The sequence below is a fragment of the Onychostoma macrolepis genome, chromosome 15, assembly GCF_012432095.1.
Source record: "Onychostoma macrolepis isolate SWU-2019 chromosome 15, ASM1243209v1, whole genome shotgun sequence".
NCBI lineage: Eukaryota > Metazoa > Chordata > Actinopteri > Cypriniformes > Cyprinidae > Onychostoma > Onychostoma macrolepis.
This window is the reverse complement of record NC_081169.1, coordinates 22,235,499-22,252,068: the sequence shown is the minus strand read 5'-3', so window position 1 is coordinate 22,252,068 and position 16,570 is coordinate 22,235,499. Positions and strand designations below refer to the sequence as shown.

Here is a 16,570-nt window from a genome sequence, read left to right as displayed (position 1 = left end):
TTTATACTGGCAATAAAACGTTTACCAAGCCACATCGCTTCAATCCCAGTAACGTTATGCATTTACCCAACTATTATCAAAAGTATTTCTAAATAAATACAACAAATCATTCTTGCGACCTTACGTGAAGTATTATGACAAAATGCATTATGAAGAATTGGACCTGTTCTGCAGCTGCATTAGAGCTAATATTAGTATCATGCTTCATAAGACAATTTATGAGATTAATAGTACACTTTTACTCAGACCTCGCTTCAAACCACCATTGAGTGTTTGTAATGACTTCCTTTTGCAATCACGTGGAATTTGGTCATTTACTGTTGTTAAAATATGCTATTTATAGCCTTTTATATCGCTGCACAAATTAGCATTTCAGATGTACACATTCAACTTAAGAAAATCACATACAAATATTCTATCGTAATCGTGTGTTTATTATCTTATCTATAGTGGCTGTTATCATGTTTATTTCTGCTGTGTAAAAGCCTTAACATCTATGCTCTGCTGAAACTCACATTGTTTGTGATGTTACAACCTCCTCTCCGTTCTTAAGTTGCCAGGGATACATTCCAAGTATAATACACATTAGTAAAAGGATCTATTTTAATTTGTATTTGTCTATATACACCTTGGGTGGCCGTGGTATATTATAAAAGTAGCCCAAAAAACCGTGACCCACGGCTCTGTAATTTTTCCCGCAATTGTATTTTCAAAATAGCCCACTTGTGCTGTTACCCTGGCAACACTGGTTCGCTGTACCCTCATCACACAATGATAGATAACCTTCCGTGCTGTGATGACGGGAAGAAGTTGGGGTCAAACCTTATCAAACGATTCATTTGCATAAAAAAAATATTAACGCGTTAAAATTTAACGTTGACACCCCTAATATATATATATATATATTACATTACATTCAGTTTAATAATACTTATATCTTGGTTGTATTACGGTTTCCATGAAAGTATTAAGCAGCACAACTGGTTTCAACATTGATAATAATAAGAATTGTTTCTTGAGTACCAAGGCAATGTATTAGAATAATTGTGACACTGAAGACTGAAGAAATGGCTGCTAAAAATTCAGCTTTGCCAGGAATAAATTATATTTTAAAGTATATTAATATGGAAAACAGTTATTTTACATTTACTGTAATTTTTACTGTATGTGTGTGTGTGTGTATATATATATATATATATATATATATATATATATATATTTATTGTTCTTGATATGGACCATTTATATTCATATTTCTGGACTTTTAGAAGGAATTTTTCCCTCATTTTTTCCTCACTGTTTGAAGGCAGAAATATAGTGATACTTTCCACATGGCTGCCTGTTTCTCTCAGATCTTCAGATCAGATTACATTATTTGAGCAGACATTGTGACCCCTGTTCCTGAGTCGAACCTAAAATAGCTATAATGTGAGCGCATTATTATTTGACAGACAGCATCGTAAAGCAGCGCAGACTGACATTTAATTGTTACCAAATGTGATTGCGCTGAGTTGTGAGAGCTCTGCTTGTGTCGAATTTGCCACCAGGGTCAGGCCAAGATCATATTGTTTAAGTTTGATGATCTGTTCCTATTTGAAATATTTCAGTGAGAACTACTAGTCTCGTTTCCTCTGCACTAATGATTATAATTCTGCAGGTATGTTTCACTGCTTTCAGTGTGCTTTGAAGTCAGTGTGAAACATCATTTGCATACCATTTTAATTCTGTAAGTGAAATAGGATATTTATTGAGAATAAATTTAGACTAATGTTAATTAAGAAAGTATTTTTTAATGGTAACTTTAAAGTGAAAATCTTTGGGGGAAAAAACAAAACAAAAAAACAAGTCATGTAATATTACACATTTCTTTAAACTGTAATACATTGTGAATGCAACATTCAAATTTTTGAATTTAGAGTTTAGAATTCAGAATGGTTCCAATTCTAATCGTGTAAACTGCAACAAAAAAAAAAGGGGGAAAAACGTTTTTGTCTTATTTTACAGTACATTCTTAAATCAAGACTTGAAAACCAGAATGACATAAGATATTATAAGAAAAAAATATATCTTAAAAAATATTTTTTCCCCCTTTCTTTTCTTTTAGTTTCTTTTGCATAAAATACAGTTTAAAAAAGTCTTGTTTTCCCTTTGAATGAAGTTTACATTTCTTACTCCTTTGGCTTGTTTTTAGCATAAAATACTACATTTTTCAGACAAGACATAATATCTTAAGTCTATTTGTATTCTTAAGTGTATCTTAATTTAGGCATGTTTACTGTAGATATTTTGGTAACACTTTATTTTAGGGTTTCTTAACTAGTTGCTTATTAGCATGCATTACTAGAATATTAGCCATTTTTAAGTACTAATTAAGCACATATTAATGCCTTATTCTACATGACCTTATTCTACATCCTACCCAATACCTAAACTTAACAACTGCCTTACTAACTATTAATAAGCAGAAAATTAGGAATTTATTGAGGGAAAAGTCATAGTTAATAGCGAATAAGTGTTCCCTATTCTAAAGTGTTACCAATATTTTTACTGGAAGACAAGACATACTAAGTGAGAAAATCATTTTTTGCAGTGCAAATCATGTGACAAGTTTAACATGCAGATCTGGCCGGTGTGGTGACATGGATAAAGCAGACGTTTGATCTGACACAAGCGTCCAGGCTTCAGAGCGCTGAGGGAGAGCTGTTCTGTTAGACTGTGGGAGGCGCTCCACGCAGGAAGGAAAGATTGATGGGATCAGAGCCTCAGAACAGCCGAGGGGAGCTTGTAGGTGTCTGTCAATGCTACCGTGCACAGTGGCACACACGCACACTGTCCACACACATGCACAAACAACACAAACACACAGCCTATCAATACCCAACACACGGCGACATGCATCTGTCAGCGTTACATAACATGAGGGATGTGTGTGGAGTGAAGGATGAATGGGTTTCTGTCCTTTTTACAATGATTTTTTACTCTTCATCTGAGTTTATGGCTCATATCACATAAAAGGCAAAACTAAATCTTATTGTGTAATGGTAACATTAGGTCAAGTAAACTTTTTTTAAAGGGTTTAAAACGTGTTATACTGTAGCACGTCATATTCCCGAAAGTACAATACTGTTGAAAAGTTTTGAGTTTGTACGATTTTTAAAATGTTTATAAAAGAAGTCTATCGACAATACTGCATTTATTTGATCAAAAATACAGTAATGTTGTGAAATAATATTACAATTTCAAAGAACTATTTTCTGTTTAAATATAAATTAATATGTATTTTCAGCAGTCAATGCTCCAGTCTTCAATGATCCTTCAGAAATCATTCAAATTTGCTGCTCAAGAAACATTTATTATAAACGGTGTTGAAACTGATTTTTCATGATTTTTTCATGATTATTGCATGAACAAAAACTTCAAAAGATTATTTATATTAATTATAATTATTTGTAACATTAAAAATGTCATTACTGTCACTTTATCAATTTAATGCATCATGGCTGAATAAATGTATATATATGTATGAATTTAAAGTGCCCCTATTATGGATTTTTGAAAATTACCCTTCATGCAGTGTGTAACACATCTCTAAGTGAATGAAAACATCCTGCAAAGTTTTAAATCTGAAAGTGCACCGTATATAAAGGTAATGTCTCTCAAAAGAAAGAGTCGACTCTGAATCATTTAAACGAGTCGTTTTTAAAACAAATCCCAAGCCATTTCATGTTGACGTCAACATGAAACATTAGCATATCGCCCGCCCACTTGTTGGTCTTTTCGCATTGGTCTGAATGAAAATGTGAATTCATTCTTTGCCACTAGATTCCGCTTTTGGAGCAGTAAAAATAGCTGTTTCCCCGGTATGGAAGCATGTGTTGCTAAATTCAATTTGAATTTTTAAATTTACATTTTCCCATTCATATGTGCAACATTTAGTGCAAAATGAAAATTCAATTATATCATTTAAATTTGCCATTTTCAACACTAGTTTTAATATAGATTTATAAGTTGCAAAATTAAAATGAATTACCCAAATTGATTAGATATGATTAACATGTCCAAGCAAAAACTGTAGCAAAATTATCATTTAAATGCTGTTTTTCCTAAATGCATTTAGACTAGGGGTAGGACACTTGGGGTTGCATTTTCATCGTGATACCACGTGATAATTGTAGCAAAATGCAATGAGAGTTTCAAAATGCATTCTGAGCCAAAGCTGCAGCAAAAGGGTAGCAAAATGGGGATTTAAATGTCTTTTATTTTTCTTAAATGCATTGACACTTACATATATGAATGAATGAATGATGCATTTATATAGCGCTTAATATATGACATTTCAATTGCATTTTCATTAAAAACCCTGCGATGAATATAGTTTAAGTCATTGTGGATTTGAAAATGCATTCCGAGCCAAGCACGCCCCCTAGCTGTCAATCATTACATGAAGGCGGGGCTCGCCAACAGGACGCACGATAGGTCAATATTCACCGTTAACCAAACCTGCCTGAACATCTCTCACCATTTACACTCGGATTGATGCACATAAGCAAACAGACAGCGCTATTCTAAACTTATTTACTACCTTAACTTATATTTGATTGCTCTTTTATTTTTAATCTGTAAAATAGCGTGTGTTCCGTGGCACCTGAACACTGAACAGAGACATGCAGAGAGTTCCCCAGGGGCAGGGGCTTTGGGGGCTTTTTTCAAAATTACTCAAAAGTGCCCCTCTCAGACAAATATCAGTGATATTGTGCTTAATAAAACAAAATGCATTTGAATTCTAATTAACATGACAATGTGTACAAAACGGTAACTAATCGCTCAAAAGTCGGAAAATTCCTGTTTATTTTTACATATCTGTAAAATCTGAGGCGTTGCTATGGGTTGCGTGCGTTTTGCTTGACTGACTGATATTCCACAGTCTGTTCGGAAACCATATGCTCTCAAGCCATATTGCCTATGGTTCTTTCAGTGAGTGGGTCGACGGAAGGAAAAAAATAAACCAAACAATATTTAAAACTTTTTTTCATCAATAATCAAAGCTACACTATAAAAAGTGAAAGTTGACTTAACTAAAAAAAAAAAGAGGAAACCCGTTGCCTTAAAATTATTAATTACATAATAATAAAAAAAAAAGTTAAGTGAACTTGACAATTCAATTAACTTATTTTTTAAATGATCATTTACTTAAAAATTTTAATGCAACGGGTTTCCTCAATTTTTTTAAGTTAAGTCAACTTATCACTTTTTAAAGTGGAGTGTGTCGATTTAATTAAAAATCCATATAGGCCTATTATATATTTTAGAATCATTCTAATATGCTGATTTATTATCAGTGTTGGAAACCGTTTGGAAAAAGAAAAAGGAAAAACTTTATTTTTATTTTATTTATTTATTTTGGAACCTGTGATACTTTTTTGGGGTTCATTGATAAATAAAAAGTTAAAAAGAACAGCATTTATTCAAAATAGAGATGTTTTCTAACAATATCGATCTTTACTATTACTGTTTCTATCAATTTAACAAATCCTTGCTGAATAAAAACTAATTTCTTAAAAAAATTAAAATAAAAAATACTGACCACAAGCTTTTGAACGGTAGTGTATATTGTTACAAAAGTTATATTTTAATTAAATGCTGTTCTTATTTAACTTTTTATTCATCAAAGAAACCTGAAAAAAGTATGACTGGTTTCCAACATTGCTAATAAATCAGCATTGCATAAAATGTTTTTTAAAGTATATTCAAATTTTGTGACTTATTGCAAAAATATAAAATAGTAATGTATCCAAACTTTTGACCTATAATTTAATTTAATTTTTTCACATTGCCCCCCTTTTTTTCTTCTTTTTTTTAACATTTGAGCCCCTGCCCCTGAGGAACTCTCTGCACGTCCCTGTTCAGGTGCCATGGAACACGCGCTATTTTAAAAATAAAAGAGTAATCAAATATAAGGTAAGGTAGTAAATAAGTTTAGAATAGCGCTGTCTGTTTGCTTATGTGCATCAATCCGAGTGTAAACAGTGAGAGATGTTGAGGCAGGTGAAAAGCGTTTGGTTAACGGTGAATATTGACCTATCATGTGTCCTGTTGCCGAGCCCCACCTTCATGTAATGATTGACAGCTAGGGGGCGTGCTCGGCTCGGAATGCATTTTCAAATCCACGATGACTTAAGCTATATTCATCGCGGGTTTTTTTTTTTTATGAAAATGGAATTGAAACGTCATATATGTAAGTGTCAATGCATTTAAGAAAAATAAAAGACATTTAAATCCCCATTTTTCTACCCTTTTGCTGCAGCTTTGGCTCAGAAAGCATTTTGAAACTCTCATTGCATTTTGCTACAATTATCACGTGGTATCACGATGAAAATGCAATCCCAAGTGTCCTACCCCTAGTCTAAATGCATTAGGAAAAACAGCATTTAAATGGTCATTTTGCTACAGTTTTTGCTTGGACATGTTAAACATATCTAATCAATTTGGGTAATTCATTTTAATTTTGCAACTTATGAATCTATATTAAAACTAGTGTTGAAAATGGCAAATTTAAATGATATAATTGAATTTTCATTTTCATTTTGCACTAAATGCTGCACATATGAATGGGAAAATGTAAATTTAAACACAGAAATACATTGCCATTTTACATATTGCATTGCCGTTTTGCATATTACATTTCAAATTGAATTTAGCAACACATATGCTTCCATACTCCGGTAGTGCTGTACACAAAGCAGCACGCTTACAAACGCTGCTTTATCAGGCATTACAGGCATATGAAATGAAAATGAGACCAATCGGACTAATCACCGCAGATTAGCGTCAAGCAAAGGAGGGGTTTGAAAAAAATGAATCGTTGAGCGAATCGTTTGGGAGTCGTTGAGCAAGTAAGGTAAAAAATAAATGCATATTATAAGACAATGAAAGTGTTTTTTTTGACCTTGCATGCATGCCAACCTGTTATTGGGGACTCCCAAAACCAAAATATGAACCTTTCATTACTCATAATAGGGGCACTTTATCAGTTTCGTGTAAAGCTACGAGTTGGAAACTATGATATTTTGAAATGCATTAAAATCTGAGAAATGTAAACGTCAGATTATAAATGTTTAATTCCAAATTCAAGTGATTTTTGCAAGAATTGACAATTAACATTGACAGAATTGTCTACAGTATATAGTGTGTATAAGATTATTATATAGTATATGTATACGTATTATTTTTGTACATTTATTTTATACAACTTCTACTCTAGCTTCTGTCCGACTTTAGCTTACTCTTGAAACTTGATAATGCAGCACTATGACATTTTTGCTTCTTTATTAAGTTTCTTCTGACGTTTTTCATTTTCATTTTTCATCTTCTAAATGCCTAAAAAATACATTACATCATAACGATTTATAAGTATGCTTTAGACTCAAAAAAGGATGTAATCATTCACATTACGGTAATATCTTTCATGTGGCATGTTTGTGATCTTTAATGCATCATTAGTATTTGTACTATTATTAATAGTCCTGTTCCTATTGTATATTGTTAGAGTTGGTGTGTGTGTGTGTGTGTGTGTGTGCTCTTTCTGCCCTTTGTCTCGGGCACAATAACATCTGAGAGGGAGGGTTCTGCCGCAGTCCTGGCTGTGCGTCAGTCCAGGTTAACGTCTGCTCGCCGAAGGGGGGTTGTACATGGGCCCTGCTCCTGGAAATGGGAACGGTTAACTGAAGCATGTTAATAAGGAAAGGCTTGTCTCTTCCATACTAACACTTGGATGACTCTGCAGGCTTTGAAGGGGGCAGGGTGGGGGTAGTTTGGGGTGGGTTTTGGAACTCACTAACCCACTCATGGTCACTAACCAACCCCCCCACAACAAGCACCCCTCCACGGCGAGGCTGGGCTGAAGGGGGTTTGCTTGCATTGTCAAGTAACGCATTGACCCATCACTTTGATGTGTATTGATACTGACAGCCCGCTCTCACTCTCTCTCTCTCTCCTCCCTCCCTCCATCTATCTCTTCCTCTCTTTCCTCTGTATCTTTCTCTCTCTTTTGCTGCAGGCCACTGAGGCTCAGATCCAAAGTGTTGGACAGACGCCATCTCAGTTGCTCATCGAGCCACATCCTCCCCGTAGCTCCGCCATGCACCTGGTGAGAACAGCGTGTGTTTGAGTGTGTAATAAAATCAGCGTGTGCATATTTGTTGTGTTTTTTTTTTTTCTGCCAGGCAGTAGGGAAGTTATTATTTCGAACAAGGGCAGTGACGCCTGACCTTCGGACCATTCCCCAAAACCCAGCACAACAGTCTCTCATCCATATGTCCAGAACTTTTGCAGCAGCCATGTTGTAGTTTAGCTCAATCTGCAGTGTGATAAGCGTTAAAATAGTTGCTGCTATTGGAACTACATTTCAGATCTATTAATTTAACTGCATTAGATTTTTTCCTTCCTTTTCAGGGAGAAAATGCTTAATCACTGTTTTCAATGTATTTTTGTATTGAACACGTATTGTTTTGTTGAGTCATGCTTTTTGCTTCCTCTATGTAGTGTCGGTAGGGCCAATTCGTTGTAGTAAATCAGTTTATTTAGATTGTTCATGAAACCATAATGAAAGAATTTTAAAAATATTCACAATGATCAAGCTTATTTTTTCTCCCCCTGAACATAAGAACAAAAAAATCAAACCGGATCCTTTTTTTGTTTTGTTTATATACACACACACACACACACACACACACACTCAATTTCCACTCAATAATTGTGAAAATATACAATATAGTTTTATATTACTGTAATATATATACATATACATATACAGTATATATATATAGATACATATGTAAATGTACTGTAGGCTTTATCCAGTTTGTAGTGTTCTCCTTACTTGCACCCACTTGCTGCTACTTCCAGTAGTCACTGGTTCTGTGTACAACAACCTTCACAGAGCCACACACATGCCCTAACACAAATGCATGACACACAGACCTGCCATATTTACAGGAACTCACAACTCCATCACAGAGACTCCTCAGATAGTTGTGTCAGGAGAACAGTGCTCTCTACTGGCCATATAAGTCCTCACACCTCAGTACTAATCATTCCCATCTCAATCAAGCATCTGTCATAACAATCAGACTGGAGTTTACAAAGTGAATGTTGTAATGCTGTCAATACAAGTTTTATAATTAGCGCTTGTTTATATTTCTAAGTAACTGTGTGCAGCCTGCTGCTGTAAGTTTCACCGTCATAAGTTTGTGGTTGCCAAAGATGTACATAATGAAATGCTCCTCAAATCAGAGTAAAACAGGTTTTTAAAATTATCGCAGATTGCAGATTTTCACCACTGTAACATCAGTTATAAAGTGTTTTTATCCAGACTATATTATTTTATTATATAATTTATTATATTTTTGGGGTCGGTAAGATTTTTTTTTCCATATACTCCCACTTTCAATGAAACGTAAATTCGTCCCTTGCACTTTTTTCAAGAGCCAATGTGAAAAAATCTAGATTTAAATTCAAAGAGATTAGATAGTCACATTGTTTTGAATAGTTATTCGTATTCGTATACTTATATACTTATTCGTAAACAAAACGATGTGAACATTATGGAGCGCTAAACACTCTCCTGCACTGAATGTTTTATTCATACTCAAAGCCGGAGGGCGCTCTCGCACTGAAAATCCAAAACAGACTCAGAGAAGTAATAATAACATATGACAAAGGCATCAAGCGATTGCTGGAGCTAAGCCTTATAAAAATCATAAAGGTTTTGACGATGAGACGTGAAGACAGTAAATGCACATTTGCGACATTTAAATAGTTAAAATAACAATATTTCACAATATAGTATTGTTGATCAAATGCAGCCTTGGTGAACATAATAGACTTTAAAAAAATCTTACAGACTATATATATATATATATATATATATATATATAAACATCATGAAAAAAAAAATAAATAATTTGTTTTTTGCATAAGTATTCCTCAATCTTCTCCCTGACTCTCCTCCTAAACTACCACACACAGTCTATCCTCTGTTTTCCAACTCTTTTTTGTTTTTTTTTGTTTTTATTTGTTTTTTTACCTCTTTCCTCTTTGCTAACAACCTCTCCTCGTCTATTTCTCCCTCCCCCCCTCTTTTCCATCCTTCTCTTCCTTTGCTTTCTCTGTTCAACAGTGTTTCCTTCCGCAGAGTCCGCTCATGTTTAAGGATCAGATGCAGCAGGATGTCATCATGGTGCTAAAGTTTCCCTCCAACTCTCCCGTCACTCACGTGGCCGCCAACACACTGCCGCACCTGACCCTCCCCGCCGTGGTCACCATCACTTGCAGCCGGCTCTTCGCCGTCAACCGCTGGCATAACACCGTTGGTGAGTGGGAATCTCTAGCTAACCAGCTAATAGCTTGGTTTCACCTGCAAATCAACAAAAAACAGCTACACTCCACATGTTACCACTTGGCCATGTGTGAACAACATTACCCAACTAGCCGTTCCCCCGGAGTCCCTCACCTGCAGTTCAGAGGTCAGGCGCCGTGGCGATGGGCTAAATTAGCCTATCACGGCCTCTTCTTTCGCCTCACACCTCCCCAGCTGTCACGGCAACACATAGTGATGTCAGGACCAAGTGTGGCAACCTCGCTCTCTCACACTACTAATGGCTGCAGCTGCAGGACCAGCCCTCTCCAGCCGTGAGTGTGTGTTGGTCCCACCAAATAATGAACATAATAAGGCCGCCACACTGAGTGCAAAATGGCGGTCTGTGCCTGTAGGCCTGCCTCAAGGGTGCTATAGCTCAGGCCTGCCTGACACTGGAGAGGGAGAGAAATCAATAAGCACCATGGAGATCTGACTGGTGGGTCTGCATAAAGCCCTCATGTCATATGGGATGGGGTCAGGAAGTGGACTTGACTGTGGCGGCCGGGCAGGTGTCTGTGGAAAGACATTTGTGAGAGTGTCACAGCAAAAGTTATTTTATTTCTCAGGATTTTTGTTTTGTTTTCCAGTACAGATATCTAAAAATTGTTTAAAAAACTTGACCCTTTAACACTAGCACTGTCTATATCTACTTTTTATATCTATCTTTCTTTTTATTTATTATAAAAAACTTTACCCTCTAACACTAGCGCTTTCAATTCTGTTTCTATTCAATCTACTTATTTTCTTTTTTTATTAAAAAACTTAATATTCTAACACTAGCACTCTCTATTCTGTTTCTATTATATCTACTTATTTTCTTTTTATTTATTAATAATAATGATAATAATAACTTGACCCTCTAACACTCTCTCTAACTATTTCTATTCTGTGCCATAAGATAACAAGTCTTGTTTTCTGGAAAAAATTATATATATATATATATATATACATATATATATATATATATATATATATACATATTAAGCAGCTTTATTAAAACAAGAAAAAAAATGTGTCTCCCAAACGGGATCAGAAAAATCATTTTTTCCTTTAAATTCAATGTATTTTTCTTACCCCATTGGCAGATTTTTTTAGCATAGAGTTTTTAAGCATAGAGTCGTTTAAAAAAAAATGTTTTTAACTTGATATGTGACCCTGGACCTTAAGTGTCAATTTTTCGAAATTGAGATTTATACATCATCTGAAAGCTGAATAAATAAGCTTTCCATTGATGTATGGGTTGTTAGGATCGAGATACAACTATTTGAAAATCTGGAATCTGAGGGTGCAAAAAAATCAAAATATTGAGAAAATAGCCTTTAAAGTCGTCCAAATGAATTCTTAGCAATGCATATTACTAATCGAAAACGACGTTTTGATATATTTACAGTAGTAAATTTACAAAATATCTTTATGGAATATGATCTTTACTGAATATACTAATGATTTTTGGCATAAAATAAAAATCTATAATTTTGACCCATACAGTGTATTTTTGGCTATCGCTTCAAATATACCCCAGCGACTTAGGACTGGTTTTGTGGTCCAGGGTCACATATAAGTAATTTTGCTTTTCAAGTAAATGTATCTTGATTTAATAAAATTTACCTAGATATATTTGCTGAAAAACAAGACAGAAATTCTGAGGAAGGGTTTTTCCAGGTACTGAATGGTGTGTTTTTTATTTCTTTTATTGTCTGTGTGTGTAGGTCTCCGAGGAGCTCCGGGATATTCACTAGAGCAGGCCCATCACCTCCCAATCGAGATGGACTCACTGATTGGTGTGTTTGACTTTTTTTGTTGTTAAAATACTTTCTTCTGACCCATTTATAACTAATTTAAGTACTGTGTTTGTACAGTAGATTTGTTTCCATGAAAAGTGCAGCCTTGTGTCCCTCTACTGCTCTGTTTTGAAGAATATCCCAACTAAATCGGCACAGCCTCCTTTTGTCTGCTTAAAAGCAGATGTGGGGAGTGTCATGTGATTTTTGCAATAAAGTGACACAAAAATCACATGCTTTAGCTTTGGTAAAGAAGATAACCGCTGAACTTGCACATTTTATACACAAAAAACATAAATCTTAGCATCTCCAAACTTTGGAATTTGTATTGCAATAAATTATACTTCTATTTTATTTTTTGTAAGTCAGTTGATTTCACAACTCTGTAAACATGTCTCTTCCAGCTAACAACTCAGGCACAAACAAACGACAAATCACTGACCTGGTTGACCAGAGCATTCAGATCAACACTCAGTGTTTTGTGGTGACGGCTGATAACCGCTACATCCTGGTGTGCGGTTTCTGGGACAAGAGTTTCCGTGTTTACTCTTCAGACACCGGTAAGACGCACTCACTGGACATTAAGGGAGTTATTCACTCACAATGTTACATTTTGTCATCATTTACTCACCTTGAATCAAATAGTCCATATGATTGTACTGTATGTTATACTTCTGAAGCCATAGGTCAGGTCAGGATCAGAGTTGAACTCTGAATCATGAATGAATCATCTAAATATTCTTATAGTTCACTTTTGTGATACTTTTATTGTTCTTTTTGTAATTTTGGATACATTCCACAAACCCTTTCATTACATTGAAATGAGTGGCCAAGATATTAATGTTTAATGGTCTGACCAACATATTTGTGCTTTGAATTATGAGGGACAAAAGGTAAATGCTGTATGTTTGTTTGCAGGCAAGCTCACTCAGATAGTGTTCGGTCACTGGGACGTGGTCACATGTCTGGCACGCTCAGAGTCTTACATCGGAGGTGACTGCTACATTGTGTCGGGATCTAGAGATGCCACTCTGTTGCTCTGGTACTGGAGTGGGCGGCACCATATCATAGGAGACAACCCTAACAACAGTGAGTAGCAACTAAACCTGAAGGAATAGTTCACCCAAAAATGAAAATTTTCTAATTGACTGACCCAAAATGTAGATGAGTTTGTTTCTTTATCGGAACAAATTTGGAGAAATTTAACATTATATCACTTGCTCACCATTGAATCCTCTGCAGTGAATGGGTGCCGTCAGAATGAGAGTCCAAAGAGCTGATAAAAACATGACAATAATCCATGGCAACAACATCACGCAGCAAAAAGCATCATGAAGCTGCTTGTTTGTAATAAACAAATCCATCATTAGGATGTTTTTAACTTCAAATTGCTGCTTCTGGCTAAAATATGAGTCATTACTATTATTGGGTGAACTATTCCTTTAAGCACAATTACCTCAATATTAAGCATACTACATTATACAATCATGCAAGAAGGGACATTAATATTAGATGTTACATTAATAATGGAGGAGATTATAAAAGCTCAAACACTAGGCAACATTATATTATTTTTTTCATTTTTATATTAATCACTGTACTAACAAAAGCTATAATTGCATAACAAACGAAGGCATTACAGCTCCTAATTGTTCCAGGATCCCTTGCTACTGAATCCAGAAAGCTGTTTTTGTAACATGAGCTGCACACACGTTAATAAGAAAACAAGTCTGCACGTCCATGCTCGCTTTTGTGTGTGTTTTGCAAAGATATCTGTGCATTTGCACCGCTGATGTGTATTAGATGTATTGTCCTTGTTTCTACATGTCATGAGCTGTGGTTTAGGTGAGCGTGTTCTCTAATTAACTTCAGTGATGCTCAGACAGTTAATTAAGGATTTCAGCTCGACTGCCTCCAATTAGCAAGGTACAGCCCGCTCCTGTTTTCAAAGCACAGGAAACAAAACTCCCATGATATTCACACACAACTGCGTACTGTGTGCCCTCACAAAGGAGACTAATGGTCTGTATGCTTGAAACTGGAGGGAATTACGAACAAAGAACTATTTATATATAATGAGGAATAAACCTAACATTGTTACTTTTATCAAACTCATGGTACACCAATCTAGTACCAACCTGGTGTCATTATGTCATGCAATATAATAATGTAATGATTTCAGTGGCATTTAATTATTTTTTGAGTCTTTTTTTTGGGTAATACTAATGAACACGGCATGTAAGTATTTATTGGAACAGCTTAATAATAATAATAATAATTTTGTATTATTATTATTATTATTATTATGTCCAGAATTGGCATCAAGTTGAGTCTGTCCTCTAAGAAATGAACAGTGCCATCTAGTGGTGTATTTCTGAATTCTTTTTTGGACCACAATAAGATTCAGTGCATTATTTTATATATGTATACGTTAATGAATATATACAGTGCTGCTGGAAAGTTTGTGAACCCTTTAGAATTTTCTATATTTCTGCATAAATATGACCCAAAACATCATCAGATTTTCCTGAAAGTAGACAAAGAGAACCCAATCAAACAAATGAGACAAAAATATTTTCTTTGTCATTTATTTATTCAGGAAAGTGATTAGCAGTTAATTTCAAGGTGAAATTAGAGTCCATCTGTGCCGAGGTGTTTTCAGTCAGACAGATTGTGTACGAATGGAGGAAATTCAAGACCACTGTTACCTTCCCGAGAAGTGGTCGACCAACAAAGATCACTCCAAAGCAGAACGTGTAATAGTCTGAGAGGTTGCAAAAGTTCCCAGGGTAACTTCTAAGCAACTAAAGGCCTTTCTCACATTGGCTAATGTTAATGTTCATGAGCCCACCATCAGGAGAACACTGAGCAACCATGGTGTGCATGGCAGAGTTGCAAGAAGAACGCCACTGTTCTCCAAAAAGAAAATTGCTTGCTAAAGATCATGTGGGCAAGCCAGAAGACTATTGGAGAAAGGTTTAATGGATGGATGAAACCAAAATAGAACTTATTGGTTTAAATGAGAAGCTATTATGTTCGGAGAAAAGAACACACTGTATTCCAGCTTAAGAATCTTATCCAATCTGTGAAACATGGTGTTGGTAGTTTCATGGCTTGGGCCTGTTTTTCTGCATCTTCGCCAGGACAGCCTGCCATCATTGATGGAACAATGAATTCTGAATTATACCAGCAAATTCTACAGGAAAACATCAGGACATCTGTTTAAGAACAGAGTCTCAAGAGAATGTAGGTCATGCAGCAAGACGACAACTCCAAGCACACAAGTCATTTCTACCAAAGAAAGGTAATGTTTTGGAATGGCTGAGTCAAAGTCCAGATCTGAATCCAATTAAAATGTTGCGGAAGGACCTAAGCAAGCAGTTCATAGGAGCAAACCCACAAACATCACAGAGTTTAAGTGGTTCTGCACTAAGGAACGGGCTAAAACTCCTACATGTTATTGTGCAGGACTGATCAGCATTTACAAGAAACTTTACCTTCAGTTACTGCAGCAAAAGGGAGTCACACCAAGGCAAGGTAAAGCAAGTTTATTTCTATAGCACATTTCATACACAGTGGTAATTCAAAGTGCTTTACATAAAAGGAAGTGAAATAGACATTAAAAAAAATAATACTCACAACAATAAAAATAATAATAATCATTTAAAAACAAACATTCTCAAGCTTTGTTCAAACTCTTATGCACTAAGTGAAAAAACCTTCCAAAACACCTAACTATTCCACTACTTCACCCCCTACTTACTTTGACCAACATAAACCAAACAAATAGAACTCAGAGGTCCTACTTTCAACTGCCCACATTCTCTTTACCATCACAGCACTTACTTTAACCTTCTGTTTAAACTTTTAAAATGATATAAAAATGATTTAAAATGAATTTAAAACAGTTAAGAAATAGAAAATGATTATACATAAAATATAGTGCAATCAGTTCGGACGTAGCACAGTGCTCATTCAACAAATGCACAGCTAAACAGATGAGTTTTGAGTCTGGATTTAAATGTGGCTAATGTTTTTGCACATCTGATCTCTTCTGGAAGCTGATTCCAAGTGCGGGCGGCACACCAGATACTGAAAGCAAAGATTCACATACTTTTGTAACTCACAGATAACACTGGATAATTTTTCTCAATAAATAAATGACAAAGAAAATATTTTTCTCTCACTTGTTTGATTCGGTTCTCTTTGTCTACTTTCAGGACTTATATGAAAATCTGATGATGATATTGGGTCATATTTATGCAGAAATATAGAAAATTCTAAAGGGTCCACAAACTTTCAAGCAGCACTGTATATAAAATAATGTATTGAATCTTATTCTACTCCCAAAAAAATCTAATAATAATAATGA

General features: G+C 35.2%; 1 protein-coding gene across 16 annotated transcripts in view; it reads left to right on the top strand.

Annotated features, from left to right (window-relative positions):
- Window positions 1-16,570, top strand: part of nbeab (neurobeachin b) — a 294,439-nt gene that overhangs the window by 265,999 nt on the left and 11,870 nt on the right. For 13 of the 16 annotated variants that reach the window (XM_058799707.1, XM_058799708.1, XM_058799697.1 and 10 more), the window contains 5 exons: window positions 8,057-8,146; window positions 10,178-10,370; window positions 12,127-12,198; window positions 12,603-12,758; window positions 13,117-13,287. In XM_058799707.1, coding sequence (XP_058655690.1) covers window positions 8,057-8,146; window positions 10,178-10,370; window positions 12,127-12,198; window positions 12,603-12,758; window positions 13,117-13,287 — 682 coding nt within the window. The remainder of the gene's footprint in view (window positions 1-8,056; window positions 8,147-10,177; window positions 10,371-12,126; window positions 12,199-12,602; window positions 12,759-13,116; window positions 13,288-16,570) is intronic. The other 3 variants (XM_058799700.1, XM_058799698.1, XM_058799693.1) reach the window with 1 other exon arrangement.